This window comes from Myzus persicae, unplaced genomic scaffold, assembly GCF_001856785.1.
Source record: "Myzus persicae strain clone G006 unplaced genomic scaffold, MPER_G0061.0, whole genome shotgun sequence".
Lineage (NCBI taxonomy): Eukaryota > Metazoa > Arthropoda > Insecta > Hemiptera > Aphididae > Myzus > Myzus persicae.
Genome location: NW_019101259.1, coordinates 1 through 12,188, shown reverse-complemented (window position 1 = coordinate 12,188; position 12,188 = coordinate 1). Strand labels below are relative to the sequence as shown.

Here is a 12,188-nt window from a genome sequence, read left to right as displayed (position 1 = left end):
TCAAAATGACAGGACGAGGCAAAGGAGGAAAAGGTCTGGGAAAAGGAGGCGCCAAGCGTCATCGTAAAGTGCTCCGTGATAACATCCAGGGAATCACCAAGCCTGCCATCCGTCGGTTAGCTCGCCGAGGTGGTGTTAAACGTATTTCCGGTTTGATTTACGAAGAAACCCGTGGTGTTCTGAAAGTGTTCCTGGAAAACGTGATCCGCGACGCAGTCACCTACACTGAGCACGCCAAGAGGAAGACCGTCACCGCTATGGACGTTGTATACGCTCTTAAACGACAAGGCCGTACTCTGTACGGTTTCGGAGGATAAGTTACTTTAGTTGTAAATTCTATCACATTTTAAAAAGGCCCTTTTCAGGGCCACCACATATCGTTTATTAAATAACCCCGCTGGGCGCTGTTTCCCCAGGGATCTCGTGTTAATCTTAGGGTTCATGTATGTGAAGTACGGAAGTATTTTCTAATTTTATAATTGTTGAAATTTTTAAACACGTAGAAAATCCGTGCTTATAGGGTTTAAAATCATTGCAAGAAGTTCTTTATGTAAAACTAATATGGATGATATAATTTTCTTTTTCATTTTTATTATGAAACAATAAAGTCGATAAGCAAAAGAAATCACAAATAAGGGATTCCCCCTGTCTAATTTAAGTTGTGGGTTGGGAACCACTGACCAATTGCATTAAATTCGTCATCTAGTCGTTGAGTTAAAATTCTAAATGTCAAATGAATACCACCGTGCACACTGTTTGGGCCGATTCTTGAAAATATAAAAAAGGTAACTGTATACGTCATCAATAATATTATTAATAGTAGCTGTGCGAGTATTAGAGCTGTCCCACGCGAGACACTTTGTGGCCGACCACAAGAATCGTGCTACTGTTTACAAAAGTGTCTCATTGATTCACACGAGACACTTGCCGTACACTAGTGTCTGTTAATTATGTATTGTGTATTATGTATTGTACGTGTATATTAATTGTATTGCCAACTAGTCGTAATCATGAAGGTGGAGGAGGTAATACTGTTGTATTCTTTTATTAAAAAAAAACCGTTGGTAACACGAATTGATTGTTGATGGGTCGAGTAATTGGAAAAAAAAACCAATTCTAACCGAAAATGTCTCTCGGCATTAACCGGTGAGATATATGCTAATGAACACGACGACGCGCATTTTCTCATCAGTAGTAGTGGCTTGCGGCGTTTGCTATGGGAATAATTAATACACAGGGGGACGAGGTGACCGAGTGGTCTGACTCTTCCGCTGCGACGCAGCCGGTCGCGGTTCGATCCTCGGCCACCGGGCGGCATTTCTCTCCGGACAAGTTGTGGTGACCGGAGAACAAGTGCTGTCATCCCCTACCCGCGGGGCATGGCAGAAACCTACGGGTGCCTCATTCGAAATTCTGCCAAAACAAACACACACGTGTTCCCCCCTACCGTACCAAAAACCTACAAACCATCAATACAAACCTACAATACTTACTAATAGCCAATGGCCACAGTTGCCGGGCTCAGGATCAATAAAAAAAAAATTAATACACAAACTGAAATAAGTAGAAAAAATTCTTGTGAGAAATATACTAATATACCTAATGTGATAGTGCTGTACAATAGAAATACGACGTTCATTAATAGCCGCCGCGTTGTGTGGGTATTACCGTCGATAACAAGACATTTTAAAAATAACCACAGTATGAAACATTTACGTTGGTACGGCTTTTTTACGTGACACCTATTTCCATTGATAAATGTAAAATAATCTAAAACATCGACGTGCCCTAGCGGCAATAAATAACATTGCATTATATCGTTAATGGATTGCATAATATGAGGGGCTTTTCAAAAATTTGGTGGCCCTGAGAAGGACCGTTTTAGAGTCTGTTTGGGTTTTATCGGCTTTCAGGTGACCACGTTCCGATGGTCGGCATTCGGCAGTAATTGAACTTTAAAGAATGGTTTTAAACGAGATTTTATATGATATAATTACGCACGCCGTTTTTACAATGTCAACGCACTCACATATACTGAAAAAATGTGTTGTTTTATTGTTTACAAATTTGGTGGCCCTGAAAAGGGCCTTTTTAGTTGAGCAATGTCGGAAGAATGTTTAAGCTTTCTTTTCGGTCTTTTTGGGCAAGAGAACGGCTTGGATGTTGGGCAACACACCACCTTGAGCGATGGTTACTCCGGACAACAATTTGTTCAGCTCCTCGTCGTTTCTGATGGCCAATTGCAAATGTCTGGGAATGATACGGGACTTCTTGTTGTCACGGGCGGCGTTACCTGCCAACTCCAATACTTCAGCTGCCAAGTATTCCATGACGGCGGCCAGGTACACCGGGGCTCCGGCTCCGACACGTTCGGCGTAGTTTCCTTTTCTCAACAGACGATGGATACGACCGACCGGGAACTGGAGTCCGGCACGGGACGACCGGGTCTTGGACTTGCCTCCCTTCGATTTTCCTGCTTTACCGCGTCCGCTCATGATTGCTGTGTTGCTTGGTAGTTCGAATTCGATAATGAATGAGACTGATGTGCATTTTCACTAAAATGTTCGTATATATAGCATAAATGTGGATAACGGTGTTCTGTGATTGGACACAGAGATGAATGGTTTGACGGTACTACGTCGCTACGTTTGTTCAACACGCACTATCAAACGATGCGGTTTTTATTCGGCATTATCGTGAAACATACTCGTGGACAAACTGCTATCTTTAGTTATTGAAAGCTGATTCACGATATTATTTATACCGTCATTATTTTATTATAACCAGCAATAAACGAACGGAAAATCGCTTGACTTTGGGAATATATACCCACTGTTTGCGAATAGGGCACATCATTCAGTTCACAACGTTTCAGTCGTAAACACAAGTCTATTTACAATCATTCGAAATGGCTCCAGGAGGAAAATCGGCGGGTAAAGCGATGAAGAAGTCGTCCGGCAAGGCACAAAAGAACATCGCCAAGTCCGACAAGAAGCGCAAGCCCAAGAGGAAAGAATCGTACGCCATCTACATCTACAAAGTGTTGAAACAAGTACATCCCGACACCGGTGTGTCATCCAAAGCCATGAGCATCATGAACAGTTTCGTCAACGATCTGTTCGAGCGCATCGCCGCCGAATCCAGTCGTCTGGCCCACTACAACAAGCGTTCGACCATCACCAGCCGGGAAATCCAAACAGCCGTCAGGCTTTTGTTGCCCGGTGAATTGGCCAAGCACGCCGTCAGTGAAGGCACCAAGGCCGTGACCAAGTACACCAGCTCCAAATAAATCTCTCGTTTTGACACATTGTAACACAACCAAAACGGCCCTTTTCAGGGCCACCAATTTTCAATCAGTTATTAACGTGTCACATTGGGAAATGATTTACAATGGAGTATGATTTTACATTACCATGTACTGGTCATTCACGGGGTTCGGGTTATAATCATTATCTCAACAGTCGACACCAGCGCGTGGTTGGTGGGTCTCATATGGATAATTATTAATTAGTCGCTTTTCATTTAAATAATTATAGGTATGGTGATAAAATGTACAATGGGTATCATAATTCAAAATATTGTTGTCCAGTTGTACAAAATAACTGTTGCTATAATGGTGCACTATGAGTACCATGGATTTTTAAGGGCAATAATAATGATTACCGTCGATAACAAGAAATCGGAAAAACATTCTACAAATAACTCATCAATTAAAAACCTCAAAGTTTTATCTATTAAAATCGGTACCAATTTTCCGTAATCGAAGCAGCATAACAAATACCTCGAAACCTAGATAATAACAATTATGTATTTGTCGACTATCGGTAATATTATTAAGCTATTTAAAACAAAATGTTTACGGGAACAAAAATTAACTGACGATAGTCAGTTACACAGTTCCGCTTCGTACTCGTGTATTGTAATTTGTATTTGATCAATCAGAGTCAGGACTTAACCTCGTAGATATAAAATAATTATAAATATTTTTTTTCTTTACCTTTTAATAATCCGTGTGTACAAGCTGTACGTCCGATAACGATAAGATACGTTATACACAATCTTACAACGCCTAGTTATATATTAACATATTTTCAGAATTTCTAGTTATTATGGAAACTAGGTAGAACCCTAACGTATACAATAAGTTTTGCAGTGGACAATTATCGTTTATTTTTGTCGGCGATTCCTATCATAATATTACCAGTTGTTAAGTAGAAATATTTTATACATTGATTGATGTCACGTCTCAGCTGCTAGAACTTCTTGGTTGATAATTTTTGAATATTATTAATCCCCTCGATGATTATAATAATAATAACAATATTAATGTATCAATTACACCCACAATTGATGACAAATGAAAATAACTGAATTATTAAATGACAGCAAAGCCGAAATTAATTGTAAAAAATCTTTACAAAGATATATCGGTTCCGGTTTTTAAATTAATTGGAATGAGGGCTTCGTTGGGGTTCTGGTTTCTAAATTAATTTGAATTATGATTTCGGCGAGGTTCCGGTTCCAAAACCAGTTCTTCTCCATACGGTTCCAGTCCCTGCGACCACCATCTGCAAGTCCAAGTGTTCGTACACGGTTGTACTGAACAACTAAAACGGTATTATAATATTTTTTAACATCAAAAACAGGGCTTTTTTATTTATCATACAGTTAATATATTTTATATATAAAAACATTTTTTAACACATTGGAAACCAACTATTATATATTATGTTGATGCGATAAAACGAGCGTCGTTTCTAAATGTGGCACTTGTTTGTTGGTCTAAAAAGGCGAGCACCATGTTTAGAACGGTTTGTACAAAAAATCGCATAGCAAATTACGCCTGATTGTTGTGTTGGGTTTCGAGCATTTTTGAATTGAGCCGTTTTATGTGCGCAAAACTTGCTAAAAATTTTAATTATCGTCCAAAACCACCATACATACACAGATAAGTCGGACGTGCGGCATTGCTGCGTGCACGACGGTCCACGAGACGCGTAATACTATATTATGTTCGCTCACTAGGTCGAAGTGAGTGAATGTGAGATTAACGTGTATGGTTATTATTAATTGGTGGTCCTGAAAAGGACCTTTTTAGAGATGGGTGGCAAAGAGTATTTTACTACTTCTTTTTGGGAGTCGTTGTTTTCTTGATTGGAGCCTTCTTCGCTTTGGGTTTGGCAGCGGCCGGTTTTTTTGCTTTGGCTGGTGCCTTTTTCGGTGTAGTCGCCTTGGGTTTGGTTGCAGCAACTTTTTTCGCTTTTTTGGCGGCTGGTTCACCGGTCGCGGGTTTCTTGCCAGCTGCGAGCTTCTTCTTCTTCGGTGTTCCAGCGACCTTGACTTTTTTCACGATTGACTTCTTCTTTTTGGCTACGACAGCCTTTTTCGGCTTGACCTCGGCGACGGGCAATTTGAAGTGTCCCGAAGCGCCGGTGCCCTTCGTCTGGACGACGGTACCGTTGGCGACGGCGGCTTTCAAAAACTTTCTGATGAATGGCGCCAACTTGGCGGGATCGACTTTGTAGTTGGCGGCCAAGTACTTCTTGATGGCTGGCAACGACGAACCTTTCTTCTCTTTTAGCTCTTTGATGGCCGAAGTGACCATCACGGATGTGGTTGGGTGCGTTGCAGCGGTCTTCGCGGCTTTAGCGGCCAACTTCTTCTTGGCTGGAGACTTCTTCGCGGCCGGCGACGCGGCGACTGGAGCCGGAGTTGTTGCGACGGTGTCTGTCATGTTGAGAATTGAATTTTTAGATTCTTTTTTTAAAATACAGCTGTAAACTTCAGTGATACCAATGCATCTGATAAATGCGTACATATATACACTTCCCCGTACCGACTATTAAACCATAGCGATGCGCGTCGTCCTCCGGGCTGTGGTTGTGCAGTATTTTTTTACAATATCTCAATGAGAAATGGTTGTACAAATCTGGTTTTGAACTTTTTGCAAAGCTAACTAAATTCTAAACGATCTCCATTAGTTATTGAATCGCCACAAAGTACCGTGAAACCACCACAAGTCGTCATTTCCACACTTCCAACAAGGTTTTCGTAGACCGTATTCGAAGGTCTACAGTATGACTGTAACTTGTCGAAAATCGACAAAAATATTTTTGACGAATTCTCCACGAGTTTCCCGAGACCATAACGTTTACAGATTTCCAATCGACCGATTTTCTGATGAACAGTGGCTTTTCGAAAATGACAGTTTTATGACTGTGTTAGGTCGCGGCTTCGCCTCTGATATGTTCACGAGGTAGACTTAACCAATATATCTCGACTTAACCATACTTAATTAATTTGAATAAATAAAAATAATAACACATTGTTAAACGGTTTTGGTCGATACTCAATTTTAAATGAACATAACAGGTATAATTTATTTTTACGTTTAGTAGCAGATTATTTAGGATATTGCACGGCATCTAATCTTTGTGATTACGTAGGTACCAAGGTAAATATTAATTTATAAAATGTTTTATTCTGTTCAAAACAAAATGACTGTTTGTAATCTAACACATGATCGAAACAATAATACATCTGTTATCTATTTAAGAGGATTGCAAACGGACGGTTGTTTCAAACAAAACGTTAAAATATTTCGTCAATCATACAGTCGGACCCGATAGCGTGTATTTAGACCGCTGAAAACGGATTAGTTGTCTACTCGAACGCCGTCTACTCGTGATCGATCAGGTCACTTTTTGAAAATGTTATTTTAAATTACCGTTACGATGATGGTTCTTGAAAATATTATAATATACTTTAAATACGTTAAACATATCAATAGTATTAATAGCCACTGTGCGGGTATTACCGTCGATAGCAAGACATTGGAAAAAACATTTTGAAAATAACTCATCAATTAAAAGTTGAAAAACCTCAAATCACATATTATACACGAACTATTTCAATAACGTACTATTATTTATTTTATCATCGCACGTCAACATCAACAATGCATGGTATTAATAAATGCTTCTAATTGGCGACTACAAACGATTAATAAACATATTGTTGTTGTTATTTCGCTGCACTACCACTGAAATGCCGGTATTATATTTAGTATTTGAATTTAAAGTTTCATTGTAATCAATTGAAATGAAACCACCACGGTTATATTTTATGATATTAACAAATGCAATATTATATATTTTATGATACCATTTATGATTATTTTATTACGTCGAGATGATAATATTTTTGCCTGTTTCGGTATCTCCATAGAAATTAATTTTCTCAATTTAAGTTATTATAACTACAATACAACATTTACATTTTCTACTTTATTGGACACCGTGGTATTATGTACAACATAATTTAACCGGACAACATATTTTTTCTTCTGACTTTTTGTGTGCACCGCCTCTCAGTTTCTGTTTAGAAGCTATTGCAATATTTCATGTTTTTTTTCGAAGTAATATTCGATTTCACCAGCAAAATATTACTATTTGTGTTTTAATAATGTATTTTTGTGAAATTGTAAGTCTTTAACGTCCATTCGTACTTACTGCCAACGTCACTAACTATTGGTTGGTCTGCGTTATCCGGTTATACCGCAGAGTATAACTAGAATTATTTGAATAGTCACACCTTAGCTGTTATCGAAAGTACTACACACCGGAGTAGTAAAAATGGAAACTATTAACCTTAATATTATTAGTAGTGATAATCAACAACCTAGTACATAATTATAATGTAATTATTACTTACGCGCAACTACAATAGTCTTCCCAAAATAAAAACTTAATCTTTGGCCTCGCACCTGTCTAGTAACTTAGTTCTTTATTTTTTTTAAGTCCCGCGAACATTAAATCATAACTACTAAATGTTCAGTAAATATTTTAATATGGTTGTACTTGAAAATTTTTTGTATGAATTGACGTCTTGAATTAATAAACACAGAACATTTATTTACAAATATTGTAAGTACAATCAATTACAGACATAAAAAAATAATATTCTAAAAATAACATAATGTTACTGCGGGATTTTGAATTCAATATCATAAAAAAAAAACCTACGGAGCGCATTTAGGAAATATTTTAATTTAGGATAATGCTGTGTTCTAACGTCCATAGTAAAATATTTATTCTTTTATCAAGTCCTAAAGTTATGATGGCGGCGTTATCGAATCGCTGATCGGGTTAGTGGTCAAATAATTGTTTCAGCGAATGGTAATAATAATTGTTACTTATTATTACACTGTGTCGTCCGATTCGTGAACATTTTATTAATTAATTATGAGGTTTGAAAATAATGATTTAATTTTTTTAAATGTCCTGATTCGTCGGCAGCCGATGGTTGTTATCATTAACGGCAAAACCTGCACAACTTATATTATTATAATATTAGTGATGTCGTAATTGAAGGCCGAAAATCCAAAACGTGGTATTGCCAAAAATCAAAATGTTCACAAATTAAGAAAAACTATATCACGTGCTATGACATAATTGGTGTAATCAAATGTAAAAAATGAAAAAAAAACGATTTGCGGTGTCAAAATAAATCTATTTTGAGTTTAATACTTAGTTTTAATACTTTGAAAAGGTGTTGACTGGCCAAAATGTGGTATTGCCGGCAATACTTTTCCAATTCAGATTGATAACACATAACCAAGTTATCTTTATCAACAATATGAATTAATGCCTATATTCTATTTTTATACATTTGAATTATCATGAAAACAAAAATATTCTGATAAATCATAAAAGTTGACTGTAATGGGTACATAAGTGAATTATTATAGAATGGCAATACAATGTTTTGTTTTAATATAGAATGTATTCTTATAGAAAAAACAAGGGAAATACTGCGTTTTGGTTTGAACATTGCAATACCACGTTTTGACTTGATACAAATAGAGGCAATAACACGTTTTTATTTGAATGACGATTTTTAAATCGATTTTTTTCATAGATATAATCGATTTACAACGAATTTTGCACCGGATTTGAATTCCTCGTGTTCTTTTACATAAGAATCGATGTTTATCTCGATTTTCAAATTTTTGGCAATACCACGTTTTGGATTTTCGGCCTTCAATTAGTGTCTTGTAATATTTTTGACGAAAACCGCCCGTAACTGCGTCGGCTTAATTTAATTTCGGGCTATTGTTCATTGAATTCTATTTCTAAGCCAATACGGATTTAGTGTACGTTAAAATTATTAGTATGTGCCCCTCCTAGAATCTTGATGTGTTTCAATGTTAGTGAGTGTCCAATATTTTGGATTAAAAACGATATATGGTGGCCCTGAAAAGGGCCTTTTTAAGATGTTACGACATTCACAAGTATACCATCGATGAGATTCTTAACCTCCGAAACCGTACAGAGTACGGCCCTGTCGTTTAAGAGCGTATACAACGTCCATGGCGGTGACGGTCTTCCTCTTGGCGTGCTCTGTGTATGTGACTGCGTCACGGATCACGTTTTCCAGGAACACTTTCAGGACTCCTCGGGTCTCTTCGTAAATTAAACCGGAAATACGTTTTACACCACCTCGGCGAGCTAACCGACGGATGGCAGGCTTGGTAATACCCTGGATGTTATCACGGAGCACTTTACGATGACGCTTGGCGCCTCCTTTTCCCAGACCTTTTCCTCCTTTGCCTCGTCCTGTCATGTTGATTGTTTGAAGTAGTAGGCGAACTGTTTCGGATGTGAACACTGAACGTTGACTGATAATTTCCTTCAGGACGGTGTCCCTTTTAAACGTTTCTCCCGACAGAACCACCAATAGAAATCAAGACCGATTACCCCCCGCCCCCCTAAACTACCAGGAAACCGTTAAACGTCGACCAATGAGGACGACGTATACGGTACCGATTTTCGTATATATACCGGTCGGCCGTGTGTTCGAACCGCATCAGTCGTTCGTTAATTACGTTTTGAAGCACATCTCAGCATAATCAAAATACAGCAGCGCAATGGCACGTACCAAGCAAACAGCCCGTAAGTCTACCGGCGGAAAAGCGCCCAGGAAACAGTTGGCCACCAAAGCCGCACGTAAGAGCGCACCAGCCACCGGAGGAGTGAAGAAGCCACATCGTTACCGTCCGGGAACCGTCGCTCTCCGTGAAATCCGTCGTTACCAGAAGAGCACGGAACTGTTGATCCGCAAATTGCCGTTCCAACGTCTGGTGCGTGAAATCGCCCAGGACTTCAAGACCGACCTGCGTTTCCAGAGCTCCGCCGTCATGGCCCTGCAGGAAGCCAGCGAGGCCTACTTGGTCGGTCTGTTCGAAGACACCAACTTGTGCGCCATTCACGCCAAACGTGTCACGATCATGCCGAAAGACATCCAGTTGGCCCGTCGTATCCGCGGTGAACGTGCTTAACTTGTTTATACTGACCTCAAAAAGGCCCTTTTCAGGGCCACCAATTATGTACACTTGTTCATAGGCTGAGGGTGATAAAAGTTTGAATCGAATTCGTTAAATATATATTTGTGTTCATCCGACAGTGGGGGTCTATCTATCTTCATAGTTCATATCAACGATTTAATTTAATAACCTTAATATTACGTAAGGAAATGTATGATGAATTAAACAATATTTGATTTCGTGTGCAACTTCATAATCTAAAATTAGGTATTGTTTATAAGAAAATAATCAATAGTTATTCAATTTTATTTAATATATGATCCGTTGTCTATTCTTTTCGCCAAAATCTTTGAATTCTAATGTGAATAAAATAAACCGAGGACAAACGGACATATTATTATTACTTGACTGGCAATACATATATACCCAAATATTGAAATAAAAATTACACTGCTATATAGAAATATATATATTTCGTTTCAGATGATTGTGACTAATTAACACATGTCTTTATTATTTCTGCATATACTAACACTGAGTATTTTGTACTAAATACATTTTAAAAGTATTCGAGTACCGCAGTGTACATAACTAAAACAAGTAATTGAACAGTAACGTGGGCACTCAATATTTTTTAGTCATAAATAAACTGAATCACATCAACCTATTATTTTGTTACTGCAGCTCACTATACGTCGACCACTCAACATAATGTACATTTAAACTACGAATAAATACGAAATATGCACTAAAGATGTTGTTGGTTGTACAAACATTTGTTGTGAATCTCAGGGTGTGATGATCAATTGCTGCATTCCTGGCTAAGATGCCATAACCACGCCAACACTTAATACAACATTCATTCACACAACACAAATAGCAGAAAAAGACACAATAAACTAAGTATAGTTCAAACCATTAGGTGTCTAAGTAGAGTTATCACATTTGAAATAAAATTTAAATTTGATGAAGCCAGCGTGAAGGAAATCTAAAATGATACAGCCCTATATGACGTATTAAATTACATAGGTACGTAATAATTTATGTTCATAGTTATATTACTATTCAAATGATTATCACTCATTTTATTACCTTTTCAATACATTTTTTCGAAACAAACTGGTCTTCCGTACCTATAGTTTGTGTACTGTGTCCGAGCGGCTCGCTCCAAGCTACCCATACGTCACCCGTAGGTCATTGAGACTTTGTTGTCAACCCGTTATGTCGTGATAATAGGAAAGCAACAAAATCAATAACTCTAATCATTAGGGAAAAAATTATGTCCAAAAATAGCATAAAAGTTAGACGTCGGTTAACGTTCTTCGAAGTACAATTTTGTTTCGTTCAATCGAAAAATGCCATTATTGATGTAACGATAAAAATTAAATACATTCTCTTTATTTTTTATTGCTTAATATTGCCCTATATTTTCTCTTGTGAAGTTTGGTATGGGACTGCAGGGTGGAAATCAACACTTCCTTCTGTTGGATAATAATAGATTTCGCCATTCTTAAAACGTCTGAACAGTTATATGATGTACCACGCGCAATTCACTTTTGAAAACTGAATACGTAACATCCATTTCGTTATTTGGCAATACAGTTCAATGTCACAGCCGCACACACTGTTCTCTCATGGGACAATCGGCATCAGGTGACCACGTTCCGATGGTCGGCATTCGGCAGTAACTGAACTTTAGAGAATGGTTTTAAACGAGATTTTATATGATATACTTACGCACGCCGTTTTTACAATGTCAACGTACTCACATAATATACTGAAAAGATGTGTTGTTTACAAATTTGGTGGCCCTGAAAAGGGCCTTTTTAGTTGAGCAATGTCGGAAGAATGTTTAAGCTTTCTT

General features: G+C 37.9%; 6 protein-coding genes across 6 annotated transcripts; 3 read left to right on the top strand and 3 right to left on the bottom strand.

Annotated features, from left to right (window-relative positions):
* Positions 1 to 5: 5 nt before the first annotated feature.
* Positions 6 to 365, top strand: LOC111028447 (histone H4). The gene has a single exon (XM_022307094.1). It carries the CDS (start codon positions 6 to 8, stop codon positions 315 to 317), a length of 312 nt encoding a protein of 103 aa, XP_022162786.1. The 3' UTR covers positions 318 to 365.
* Positions 366 to 2,079: 1,714 nt separating this feature from the next.
* Positions 2,080 to 2,557, bottom strand: LOC111028446 (histone H2A-like). The gene has a single exon (XM_022307092.1). The coding sequence runs from the start codon at positions 2,493 to 2,495 to the stop codon at positions 2,118 to 2,120; it is 378 nt and encodes a 125-aa protein (XP_022162784.1). The 5' UTR covers positions 2,496 to 2,557; the 3' UTR covers positions 2,080 to 2,117.
* A 273-nt stretch (positions 2,558 to 2,830) lies between these two features.
* LOC111028445 (histone H2B-like) lies at positions 2,831 to 3,337 on the top strand. The gene has a single exon (XM_022307091.1). The coding sequence runs from the start codon at positions 2,909 to 2,911 to the stop codon at positions 3,287 to 3,289; it is 381 nt and encodes a 126-aa protein (XP_022162783.1). The 5' UTR covers positions 2,831 to 2,908; the 3' UTR covers positions 3,290 to 3,337.
* A 1,743-nt stretch (positions 3,338 to 5,080) lies between these two features.
* On the bottom strand, positions 5,081 to 5,797 carry LOC111028442 (histone H1A, sperm-like). The gene has a single exon (XM_022307089.1). The coding sequence runs from the start codon at positions 5,732 to 5,734 to the stop codon at positions 5,123 to 5,125; it is 612 nt and encodes a 203-aa protein (XP_022162781.1). The 5' UTR covers positions 5,735 to 5,797; the 3' UTR covers positions 5,081 to 5,122.
* Positions 5,798 to 9,293: 3,496 nt separating this feature from the next.
* Positions 9,294 to 9,691, bottom strand: LOC111028448 (histone H4). Its single transcript, XM_022307095.1, has one exon. It carries the CDS (start codon positions 9,622 to 9,624, stop codon positions 9,313 to 9,315), a length of 312 nt encoding a protein of 103 aa, XP_022162787.1. The 5' UTR covers positions 9,625 to 9,691; the 3' UTR covers positions 9,294 to 9,312.
* A 161-nt stretch (positions 9,692 to 9,852) lies between these two features.
* Positions 9,853 to 10,373, top strand: LOC111028444 (histone H3). The gene has a single exon (XM_022307090.1). It carries the CDS (start codon positions 9,929 to 9,931, stop codon positions 10,337 to 10,339), a length of 411 nt encoding a protein of 136 aa, XP_022162782.1. The 5' UTR covers positions 9,853 to 9,928; the 3' UTR covers positions 10,340 to 10,373.
* Positions 10,374 to 12,188: the final 1,815 nt, after the last annotated feature.